We start from the raw sequence: 13,307 nt of genomic DNA, 5'->3' as shown, positions 1-13,307 counted from the left end.
ACTCAATATAGGAGGCCTAGACAAATCAAGGATATTGGGGAAGGGGGGGGGAATGCGCTATATCTTCTCTGTATAGGAAGTCTTTTGGGCCATCTGCCAGAATGTAAGCAAACTGTGGTTGTTATAAAGGTCATGCATCAGTCCTACAGGGCACTCACCAGAGCAGAATTCCCTGACATTTCCTACAAGCAGAGGGTCTATGGTAAAACCAGCAAAATAACCCCCTTTAAACACTCAGTCTATAAGAGTAACTGCCAGAGGTCTCTCTTATTCATCCCCCTGTTCCTTTATCAATCCAAAATTCTGAGCTAAGATATATAGAGTATTATTATATGTGATGTTAAAATAAACGTATGGATTTTTCAACCGTTGATTTGGAAATTCATGGGATTATCATATCCGCATTCCAAGTGAAATTGCAGCCACAGACAGACAATATGGCTTCCAAGAGCAGAGCCAAAGGGCTACATAATACCAGACCATATTTTGAATCCTTTAAGTGTCTGCAAATCCCTTGGGTTAACAGAGAGCCACTGGTTACATATTTTGTTTCCTGTTTGAGAACTGTTTAAGCAATCCAAAGTGTGGTATAGTAGAAAAGGTTCAGGAAGGGAAGTTAAAGAGATCTGAATTCTAGTCCCTTCCCTTCCACTAACTAGGTATGTGATTTGAGCCAAGTCATGAATCCTCCTTGGTTTCTGTTTCCTCATCTGCAAAATAGGGGGGAGGAGGGGAGGTAGGTTAAGTGATGACTAGAATTCTTCCAGCTCTGATATTGTGTTGCTTTTCTTTTAAGCTCCTTTTTCCTGGTATTAAAAAAAAGTGGCAAAAATTTAATGGTTGGCTATTTCTTTTTCAGCTAGGTGGCACAGTGGATAAAATGCTGGACTCAGAGTCAGGAAGACTTCTCTTACTGAGTTAAAATCTGGCTGGCCTTAGACACTTATTAACTATCAGGCTAGATACTTGAACCTGTTTGCCTCAGTTTCCTCTTCTGTAAAATGCTCTGGAAAAGGAGATGGCAAACCGCTCCAGTGTCTCTACCGAGAAAACCCCAGATGTAGTGATGAAGAGTTGGATATAACCAAAATGACTGATTAACAATGACTGTTTCATAGAACTGAGGGTCCTGTTTCTTTAGCATAAAGCAAGAGACAACAACTTCACTTTCATGGTGTGAGAATTAGATGAAACAAATAAAAAAAACAATACAGAGGAAATATCCCAGAAGAATCAGGTTATGCCCACAAATAAGTAAATGAAAACCAGGTCCACAATAAAACACCTCTACTTGATTCAAATTTACTACCTTTGTCAAAAAGTAATTCAGTTTTGAATCTTTAAAAGATTATAAAGAAAATATTAGCATATAAGTCCTCAAAGTTGACTATAATACAGGCTGCTACAATTGTCTGATTCCTACAAGTGAAACCTTCTGGTCAGTATCTAAGAAATCCATGACCTCTAAAAACAGAATTTCATCCTCAAACGCAACAGGTGAACTAAAAACTTAATCAGAGGACATCCACAAGGCCTTCAAAAGGATGTTTGAGATTATGTAAAGGAACATGGCAGAGGAAGGGATAAAACATGGGAACTATTAAGGCCAATTGACCTCCTCTATGTTTTTTTTAAACTTACATATCCTACACCTGCACTAGCAATTACTTCTGTAAGTAAAGAAGCATAGGCCTCTCCTTTCTCATCTCTACTACTTTCTTTTCATATTTAGTTTCTCAGCTAAAATCTAAGCTTTTTAAGAACTTTCCTAATACTCCTTAATGTTAGTGCCTTCTCTCTGACATTAACTCCAATTTATTATTATATGTTATATAATATTTCACATATAAAATATATGATAACTTATTTATAACATATATAGTTATATATTATATTTCTATATGTATGTGTGTACATGTATGTACACTTTCATTTGCATACAGTTGTTTGCACGTTGTCATTCGGTTGTGAGCTTCTTGGGGGCAGAGATAGTTTTTGCCTTTGTATCCCTGGGACTTAACATAGTGTCTGGCACATAGTAAATGCTTAATAAATGTTTGCTTACTTGAAACATACCCATCTTCAAAGAATTTACATTCAATTGGGGAAGAAAAAAATATATATGCAGACAAGTAAATACCTTATCATTTGTTTTGATCTAGACCAGAGATTTCACCTGTGTAGGAAGCTCTCAGATGAGAACTCTCTCTAAGAATGCAGAAAGTCAAGTATTCTGCATTGTTCAATCTTACAGTTTTCTCCAGGATATTAAGTGACTTCCCAGAATCACACAGTCAGCGTATGACCAAGATGAAACTTGAACCCAGGTCTAATTTCCTTTTCCAAATTACTTCCAACTATCTGAGGACAACTTTAATGACACCAGAAGCTAGATTTCTTTTCTCCAGTCAGAACATCTCCAGTTTTTTGATCTGATGATCTTTATATGGGGCCTTCTTCGTTCTGGTTGCCTCTCTCTTTGTGTTTTCTAGTTATCAGGCTGTGCTTCCTACAAAGGACCCCTACCTGCATTCTCTGCCTTTTCCCCACATTCAGACTACCATCCCTTCCTCACCCCTATCATGTACCTAAAGTTTACAGAAAGGATGAACTCTTTCCTTCTTTCTCTCTAGGTATAGAAGGAGGAAATGCCAGGAGACTCTTTAGAACTGAAGTGCCCTGGATTTCCAATTCAATGAGTTCTCTCCAAATGCCTTGCTTTGCCATGAAAGCTATTATAGCTTCCCTTATGGAGAGATATACTGCCCTGATTAGCAGAACAGGGAACAACTGGTGGTAGTTAACATTAAGAAAATGTCACATACTGACACAAGGCCCAGAAAGCCTTTCATATGTTTTTCAAATAGCCCCTACACATTATCAGAGAGTCCTGGAATTGGAAGGGACCTCAGAGGCCATCTGGTTTAAATAGGAAATACGAATCTGTTATTCCCTAGTTGGTCTAAGCCTCCCCCATGTTTCTCAGAGCATGAACATCGTAACTGATTCCTTAACTAAACAAGAATTTCCCTCAATTTTGCTGACAAGTTGTCAACCAGCAGTCCAAAGGAGTAGTGAATAGTGTGCTGGACCTAGAGTCAGGAAAATCTGAGTTCAAATCCCCATCTGGACACTTACTACCTTGGGCAAGTCATTAACCTCTGCCTTTCTCAGTTTCCTCCTCTATAAAATGGCAATAATAGCACCTACCTCACAGGGTTGTGATGATGATCCAAAAAGATAATATCTGTAAAGTGCTTTGAAAACCATAAAGCACTATATAATTTCAAGTTATTATTCTTGCCATTACTGAGAGCTCATGACTTCTCAAGGCAACTCATTCTGCTCTTGGACAACTCTCATTACAACAGTCAGCTTACATGGGTATAAGGGGTAAAGGGAACAAAGTGACCATCATGCATGGTCAACATCACCCTTGAAAATTACTTAAATTTTCCATAAAGTCCAGTTCAGTATATTTAAACAGTTGTAGCAGAAAGTGCCAGTGTCTCTTTAAAAGAAGGCAGACTGTCTGTGAATCTGAGATGGCAGCTATGGAAACAATGGGATATGATATGTCTTTTATTGTTCCTTATTATTATTATTATGATTATTCCTTATTATTGTTGTTGTTCCTTAAACCCAGCTCAGTTTTGGGTGAGAGAGGCAGTAACCAGGACTTCTCTTAAAACAAAAACAGATAAGAAAATTGATAATTAGGGGGAAAAAACAAATGCCCTTAAAAGACTTCTGACATAGATGTGATTATATTGGATGTCAATCACACTACCTTGTTTATTCTTCCTCCTTTACCTAGTGGCAAGAGATGACACAGGGAAGTTCAAGGGAACACCGCAGAAGCCTCCTAACAACTGAGAGGTGGAGAGCTGCATTAGGAAAATTCAGATTAGACATGGTACCTGACCTGAGCCTAGAACCAAGCAAAGGACTAAGAAGCAGAGATAAGGAAGGAGGGCATTCCAGTTACGGGAAAAAGACAAGTGCACAGATATAGAAATCAGGACATGGATGACAAAGGCAGAATGTAAGGAGAAAACCAGACTGTGGTAAAACAGTATCTGGCAAGTTTGTATTTTACCTTAGAGGCAATGGGGATCCACTAAAGATTACTGAGCAGAAAAGTAACTTTAGAAAGTTTATTTTGGTATACAACATCCACTGTTATCTGGGGTCTGAATGCTGTATTCACCAATATCCATAAGTGGTGTTATCTATGGTATCTCACATTTCTTGCTCATGAAACCATTTCTGAAATGAATGGTTTCCAATGTCTATCTGAAGCTCCATCTGAAATCATGATGTCTTAGATGAAATGATGCAAAGGGAGATAAACAGACACAGAAAAACAGTATACCCAATGGTTACAACAATGAAAATGGGGAAAATGGGAAATTTAACTCTATAGAAATATAATAACAAAGTTTGTTCCCAAATAAAAGATAGGATACTATGCCTCCCTCTCTTATTGAAGAGGGCACAGACCATGAATATGAACACTGTACATACTATCAGATTTGGTTAATATGCTAGTTATTTTCTTGAGATTTTTTTTCCTTCCTTTCTTTTCTTCTATTTTTTTGTCAAGGCTCTCTAGAAAGGACATGGAAAATTGGAAAATTCAGTTGATGTAAAAAAGTCACTACAACTTTTAAAAATAAACCTAAAATATCATGTAGGACATGGAGAACAAAAAGTAGAACTCAATAAACTACAGCTATAGATCTTAGGCCTGGAATCATCTAAATTATAAATATAAAAACAAATGCTCTAGAGATATTAATCCCAGTGCAAACTTGAAGGCAAAAATAAAGGAAAATTTGACTGCTCAGAGCAATGAAAATTATCCCAAAGCTGTTGTCATGGTGTCCTTCTAACATATATAATATGGTCAGTGAAAGCACATTCTGGTTCTCTGGACTATCCATGGGGACACACAGAACCTCTGCCCCAAGGAACATAGTAATTGCAATTGTCACAGAAAGAAGTGATAAAGGTTGGTCTGCTGACAAGGAAGCATTTGTCAGAAAGGGAACTGAGGTAATGTAAAATCTGGTCTAGCCTGGAAATAAATGTTCTTCTTTACAAGCTTATTAAGGCGAATAGATGTAGATGACAGGGAAAAACCACCTCTACAGGGTTGAGTCTGTGTAGTCTCCTCTCTCCTATACAGCAAAGTAAAGTAGGCAACTCTCTTTCCCAAAGACATTATCTTTATTTTTGAAATAGCAGGTCATTGACTTCCTGTACTTATAGTGGGAAGCTTTTCAGTGCTTTCTCTTAAGTGCGCCAACTATTTCAGACCTTCCAGACCTGGCATAAACACTGTTCATTTCTTAAGTCCAAAGAGTGAAATATAATCGGGGGGACAGCAGTAAAACTAAATAATAAATAAATGCAATGGCCACGAGCTATGCAGACAAATGTGAAGCATCTTTCACAAGGAGGAATTGCCAAAACAGCTGAGTAAGGAGGAATATTTAGAAGAGTTGGGAAAATCTTGTGCAAAGCACTTTAGTAGACAATAAATTGTGGTATAAACATTTCTAAAACCTTCAAACTTACACAACTTACTCAGTTTCTAAACTGTGGGGATATTGCCTCTTTCCTTTTAAAAGCAAGTTAAAAGTTACAAATAGGGTCTTAGAAAGTATTTCCCAAAGGAGAACAATAAAAACAAACAAACAATTCTGCTGGAATATTTTCATTTCATAAAAAATAAAAATTTGCAATTAATGAGAATATGATTAAATATGCATACATCATTTCAACCACATATCATAAAAGCTAAAGAAATCATTTCCCATGGACAGATTTACCTTTGCAGTTTCCTCGGTAGGCAATTTCTAGCTGAGGATCCTTGCATTTGGCCCGTTGAAATTCACACCGGGATAGGAAGGTTCTTCCGTCAGAAGCGCAGAGAGATTTCTGAGGGGACCCTGCACAGTCCAGGCTACACTCTTTATCTTTATCTTGATCCACTCTCAAAAACTAAGGAAGAATAAAAGGGAAAGAGAAAGTAACATCCGGAAAAAAACATACGGATGTAGCGAGAGTAAGAACAAAAATCAAATAAATTATTATCACATTATCAATGATATGTTGGAAATGTTTAGCTAGCCATGAGCCAGTTGTCTAAATCAACTGTCTCTTCATGTAACAACAACAGCAATTGATGCTTATGCCTTCTCTATCCTTTGCTCCCCTACAGAACCATGAATCATGATCCAATGAACTCTGCCATTGTTCCTGGATGGGTGTGCCTACCTACTCTCCTTAGAGGCAGCTGGGTGGTACAATGGAATCAAGAAGATCTGAGTTCAAATATGCCTTCCAGCACTTACAAGCTAAATGACTTTGGACAAATAATTTATTCCCTGCCTCAGGTTCCTCAACCATGGAAGATGGAGGTCATAACAGTACATTGTGATAGTGCATAATTATAGGAAAAATACATAACAGTATTATGTACAATAATACATAATAGTAATATAAAATACATAATAGTACATAAGGGGAAGTTAAGTGCTATAGTGAATAGATTGCTGGATCTGGAGGTAGGAAGACCCCTCTTTACTAAGTTTAACTTTTTAAAAAGATTATCAGATTTAGAAATTGAGAGATCACTGGTGAGTGACCTTGAGAAAAACAGTTTAACTTGAGTTGTGAGGTCAGAAGCCAGATGGCAAAGGGTTTAGAAGTGAAGAGAATGCCAGTAAGTAAAGGCAAAGAAGATAGACAGCTCTTGATGGGAATTTGGTTGTGAAACATAGAAGCAATATAAAACAACTTAGTATTTTAAATAATTAAGGGAACCAGACCTAGAATCAGATAAACTGGGTTCAAATCCACTCACTATTGACTTTATTTGGCCCTAGTCACAACATCCTGGGCCTCAGTTTTTTCTAAGGAGGTTGTACTGAAATTTGTTTCAGTTTCATATCTATGATCCTAAAATACTCTGACTTGCAATGATTTTACTCATTAAGATCATCAGGTATTAATTAAAGGTCTAATTGAGTTACACACAAATAATCTAAGGGCTTAGGGATGGAGTGATAAGGCATGTCACTCCTCTTCATCCTGCCAGCCTCTACCCTGGACCCACCATCCTCCTCAAGAAGAAGCCTCGAGCTTCTCTCCACTCCACTCCATCTTCTACTCGGCTGTCAAATTGATTTTCCTAAAACACAGGTATGACTATATCACCCTACTCCATCCAGTAAATTCCAGTGGTTCCCTATTGCCTCCAGGGTCAAATATAAAATCCTTTGTTTGACTTTTAAAGCACCCCATAACCTGCCCTCTTCCTAAATTTCCAGTCTACTACATATTCTGTGATCCAGTAATATTGGCATCCCTGCTATTCCTCACACAAGGCACTTAAATGTGAGTCTAGGTGGTCTCACAATACCCTCTTCCATCATGTGTGTGGAGGAGGCATTACAGGAGGGCCCTCAAGTACTAGAAATGAGAGTCTAGATGATTACAGAAGCCAGTGCCCTTCAAGCATTCTGGGAAAGACTCTAGACTCTTGCAGTATCTCTGCTCTCGGGCTCCTCCCATCATGGCAGCCCCTACCCAATCAGAGCATTTTCTGGATCAGGTGAGAGGTCTCCTTATGTATGGCTCTGGCTCCTGTCCTTTAGCATGCCACTTGGTAGTGAGGCAAACCCCCAACTTCCCCAAAAGTCTCCTGTGAACAGGTATATGGCTTGCCACTACTGCTAAAGAATAAAGATTGTGGGCTACCCCTACATACTCCTCCTGGCTTCATCTTGGTTGGGAGACCTCTGGTTTTATAGCCACAGTAGCAGAAGGGATGTGGAGGATGTTGGTTTCTACTCCCCTAAACGACGTTTGCCAGAGAAGCTAAAAGTATTGGTGGTCCCAGTCTGAAAAGCACTGCTGAAATTTGGCCACATCATGAACAAAGGCACACCTGATATTCCCTGCTAAGGGCTCTAGAGTCATTCCTTGTTGAGACACCATAATATTACTCCTCCATGCTTTTCTTTGCAATGTATTAGAGTAGGCCTTGTTCTAATCAGGAGTTAGCCTGAGGTGATTATCAAAGTAATAACTAAAGATAATATTCAATTATCTGGGAATAAGGGGAAATGACCAAGGACATTCAATGCCTGCTGTTTCAGCAGGTCAGCAGTGCAAACAGTAGGAGTAAAATAAGGGCAGAATTTGAGGTGTCCCTGCCCAGGATTTCCATAACTTGGGGAGTCCCAGCCAAACTGTTGGCTTTAATTTCAGCTCACTCTGGCATCTGTTCTATCTCTCCCCACTTTATCCCCTCCCCATCCTCTCCTTTTCTAGCTACACTTTATGTTTTTTATCTCCTATTAAGAAGTAATAATACTCTGAGAGTAAAAAAGCTCTTGTTTTGGGTTTTTTTTTCTTTTTGTCTCCTAAACACTTAACATAGTTTCTAGAACATAATAAGCACTCAATAAATGCTCTATCTATCTGTTTATCTATCTATCTATCCATCTATTTATCTATCTATCTATCCATCTATTTATCTATCTATAACTCATGGAATGACCTATGAAGATAGGGCCTGTTTCACTGTTGTCTTTGTGTGCACAAGGTTTACCATCATGCCTGGTACATAGGTGCTGAATAAATGATTGATGATTAATGCATGTTCTAGTCTCTACCGATACAGTAGACCAAATGAACAGTATCTGCCAATGAAGTATAACCACTTCATTGGCAGATGACCCACCAAGAGCAGATGCTGTCCTGACCAAAAATGATATTGGCAGTCCCATAAAATGTGGGTAGGAATGGAAAGTCGACTATCTTTGGCAGGGCAATAGATAGTGCTACATAATTATTGCTGTGAAAATCTTTTTGGTCATTTAAGTCATTACTGTTGGCAAGTGGAGAAGTGTGAGACTCTGGTTAGAGCCAACAGAAGTGTAATAACCCCTCTAAAGGTAACGCAGGCCCATCTTGATCAAGCATTCCTGGCATAAGGCTTATATTTGGTTGTTTGTTGCTGTTTGTTGTTTTTTTAATTAGTTATCAAACTACTGGCTTTATATTTCCAAGCAAGCCATTCACCTAAGAAAGTAGCACATGATGTTTTAGCAAAGAATAAATAAAATAATTATTAGGTTATGGGGTGTAGAAAAAATAAGTTACATTTCCCTTTTCACCACAATCCTCACAACTGGGCAAAGTAAGCACTAATTATTTTTAAATGAATTTAGACACAGAAAAGGAGTTTTGACCCCCAGTTTTCATTCAAACTAAAATGCATTTTAATTTCCTGGCACCAGAGGGCTAGTGTTCAGGCAGAAGCAAATGCATAGAAGCCCTGGAACACATTTTTCTAGCATCTGACTGTTTTCTGAATAAGCATTAAGGCATGAAAGGCATGTAGATGCCAGGATATAATCACTCTCTTGGGTATTGTAAGACAGAAGGAACAGTCCCTTAGAAATTTCATCCACCCACTAAAATGTTGCTTCAGTTTTACAAATTTTTTGAACATTGCTTCATTTCCCTCATTCCAAATATTTGAGAATTTTGATAGATTTGTTCTCAAAACACATAGCTGGATTCAGAGAGTTTAGCATTGCACAAGATGTAGCAAAGAGAAAACAACAATAGAATATTCAATTTGATCATACCCCGATTCATGACTCCTTATTTCGAATGAAGACCTGACCTATAAATAGTTCTTTTCTATTTTAGACAGAAGAGATAGGGCAACCTAGATCCAGTGCATTTTGTGCTTAAGCTGTTCTCTATTTGCATTTCCTTAAATCTTAAGTGAGGAAATGCATATGACTTAGGGATAAGACACTGTAATTATCATTTTCTACAAATGAAAAGAGACAACCTCTACATCTTTTTACTAAAAAATAAAAGTAGCATTCATGAGGTTGGAATTTGACCATAATTCTTGATAATTTAATGGCACAGGAACTAACAATGGAAGCATTCTTTTCCAGCAATAAGAGAACACACTTTATGCACGTTTTCCCTCTCTTTTTAATAGCAATTCCAAGACAGGAGTCAGTTCAAGAAGGAAAAGTAATCTTCTACCTAAATTGTTTTCATTTTTAATCCAAGTTATTTCAGAGAAACTGAATTTTTAATGTTCCAGAAAATTCATCCGTCCTAAAGTGCATGACTGAGGGGCTTTGAATGAGTCAAAGAAAACGGCACTTGCCATCCCCTACCCACTCTACCCAGCAGTCAAAATCCTCTTCCTAAGGTACTAGTCTGACCATGTCACCCTCCTACCTCAACTCCAGTGGCCCCCTATTGCCTCCAGAATCAAATATAAGACTCCACTTGGAGGGTTTTATAAATATAATCTATAAATATTTTATATCATAATTATAATTAATTTATATTAATTATAATATATAAAACCCTCCCTACTTTTCCAGTCTAGCTACACCTTACACTCTTTCACCTTCACCCACATAATCTTCAAACCAGTGACATTAACCTCCTTTCTGTTCTTTGCACAAGATACTCAATCTCCCAGCTCTAGGCATTTTTCCTTTCTGTCCTTCATGCCTTCAACTTTCTCCCTCCTTATCTCTATCTCCTAGTTCCCCAGATCCTTTCAAAACTTAACTAAAATCCCAGCATCTGCAAGAAGTCTTTCTTAGTTCTCCCTAATCTTTACATTGTCCCTATGAGATAATCTTCAATGTTCTCTCTGTCTGTCTGTCTGTCTGTCTCTCTCTCTGTCTCTCTCTCTGTCTGTCTCTGTCTCTCTGTCTCTCTCTCTCTGTCTCTGTCTCTCTCTGTCTCTGTCTCTCTGTCTCTCTCTGTCTTTCTCTCTGTCTCTCTGTCTCTGTCTCTCTAAATATATATATATATATATATCCTGTTAATACATAGTTGTTTGCATCCCACCCTCACCACCCAGACTGAGAGCTCCTAGAGAGTCTTTTGACTTTCTTGGAAAATATATGCTATATCTTCAGCCCTTAGCACAGAGCCTGGAACATATTAGGAGCTTAATAAATGACTGTTGACTGCCTGTTACAAAGTTGAGAACCCACTGGAACTGGAATGCTTCTGGATTTTGAAGAAATATCTAGAATTTTTGTGTTTCTTTTGTTTTGACTCTTTGTTGAGGTGAAAGAGGAGTGTATTTAAAATGTCATTTTAAAAGTTTCAAGGAACTTCATTCTTGGTTTGTGCATCAGCACTCAATGAGTTAATGAATCAGAAACATGTCGATTAAATTGCCTATAACATTCATGCAGGTGGAAGAGGATGGTATGGGGAAGAAGGAGGAAGTGCAATTGGAGACAACAATAAATTCCAAATATCTGATGAATAGGCTAAATATTTTCTAAATCTCAAGCAACACTGAATTCACCCACTTTCTCAGCAGCTTGAAGCTTACTTTTTTAACTAGAAAGATAATGAATGGGTCAGGCCAATGTGAGGAACACTTAGTTAAAGAGCATGCAAACCTTAAAGCACTAAATAACTGTTAGCTATTATTACTCTTTCCTAAGCAACACCTACTTCAGTGATGTTCTTGCTATAAATTAAACCAGAGGAGAGAATGAAGTTGCAACTAAGTAGAAGAACAGCTCACAAGTTATCTTTGAAGAGGCAAAAAAATGCATATTAAATACTTCATGAAACCAAAGGCAACATGGGACACTCCTGATTGTTTTGTTTTACAATATGCAAGAAAGGCAGCTAGGTATTATAGTGGCTAAGAGCATTAGGCCTAGAGTCAGGAAGACCTGAATTCAAATCTGGCCTCATATACTTACTAGCTGAGTGACCCTGGATAAGTCACTTAACCCTATTTGCCTCAGTTTTCTCATCTGTAAAATGAGCTAGAGAAGGAAATAACAAATCATTCCAGTATACTTGTCAAGAAAACCTCAAATGGGGTCACAGAAAGTCAGATATAACTGAAAAGTGTCGAACAACAACTCAGTAAGAAAGTAAGCAAACAGATAACAATAAAAGTAAATTCAGCTAGCAATGTATTAGTATCTGGTGCATAATGAAGAGCCTGACAATGTCCTCCAAATTAACACATCATATACCTCAAATGGGACTCAGTCACTCTATAAATAAATGTAAGCATTTGTATATCAAAATAATATAATACGATATAAGTATATCACATTATATCATATTATATTACATTTATTATATCATAACAAATATATTATAATATTATTGTAATTATATAATATAATTATAATAAATATAATATAAAATAAAAGCATTCATATATCAGAAAATTAGATTCAGGATGAAGTATTTTGACTCTTTTAGACAACTCGGGAGTCTCCTGCTCACTCAAGAACTCATTCAAGAAGAGGATCAGAAGGCACTGGATAATGTAAGCACCAAACACTAAAATGAAATTATGTTAACCAGGAAACAATGGGTTATAGATATAACAATTACTCCAGAATCCAGCTATCTATGTGGAATCAGATTAACTGAGCAGAAAAAAGTAAATACCAAACCACAAGGAAGCATATAGATGAGAAAAAGATAATACAATTTGAGTAGATTCTCTCTATGACATGGTGTTGCCTCTATTCTCAGAAGAAATTAGTTCAAACCCTGCTCCTGCTATTTGCTGTCATGTGACAGCCAATAAATGCTCTTATTTTTGTCAATTTCCCAATCAACTCTGGGTCTCTGTTTCCTAATCTGTAAAATGAGAAAAATGGATTATATCCTAGCTAAAGTCCTTTCAAATTCTATAATGTTATGTCCTGATGTAAAACCGGTCAACTCCAAAAGAAGGGGAAATGAATCTCCAGTGAGGAAGAACTGTTTTTTAAGATATCAATGCATTCCACTATTGCATAGTTTTATTTCTTAGAAACGCTTACCTTATATGATACCTAAATCTGTGCTACATAGTCCTGCGTTAGGGAACCAAGCAGAACACATTTTATCACTCTTCAACATGGCCAACCTTCAAATACTTGAAGACAATTATCACACCACTGCTTCTTTTTTTCAGTCTAAAACATCCCTAATTCCTTCGACCTGTCCTCAGATGGTATAGCCTTGAGGCTATTTACCATCCTCATCCCCTTCTTCCTAAAATGTGCCCCAAATGAAACAGGTGTTCTGACTACCGTGTTTCCCCGATAATAAGACCTATCTCGAAAATAAGCCCTCCCCTTACTGTGTAAGATTCCTCTAAAATAGGCCCTCTCCCGAAAATAAGCCCTATTGAGATTGCTACTGTATTGAAGGTGATCCCCTGCGCTACACGCTACATTACGGTACTCTCTGTATATACC

The 13,307-nt window shown here is 37.6% G+C and overlaps 1 protein-coding gene across 5 annotated transcripts in view; it reads right to left on the bottom strand.

Annotated features, from left to right (window-relative positions):
• Positions 1-13,307, bottom strand: part of SMOC2 (SPARC related modular calcium binding 2) — a 261,908-nt gene that overhangs the window by 177,339 nt on the left and 71,262 nt on the right. For all 5 annotated transcript variants that reach the window (XM_069070461.1, XM_069070460.1, XM_069070462.1 and 2 more), the window contains exon 2: positions 5,838-6,009. In XM_069070461.1, the coding sequence (XP_068926562.1) occupies positions 5,838-6,009 (172 nt within the window). The remainder of the gene's footprint in view (positions 1-5,837; positions 6,010-13,307) is intronic.

This window comes from Petaurus breviceps, unplaced genomic scaffold (genome assembly GCF_028583685.1).
Source record: "Petaurus breviceps papuanus isolate PSGF00001 unplaced genomic scaffold, PetGlider_PUasm1.0 90808, whole genome shotgun sequence".
NCBI classification, from domain to species: domain Eukaryota; kingdom Metazoa; phylum Chordata; class Mammalia; order Diprotodontia; family Petauridae; genus Petaurus; species Petaurus breviceps.
The sequence above is the reverse complement of the archived record's forward strand: the minus strand, read 5'-3'. Positions and strand labels throughout refer to the sequence as shown.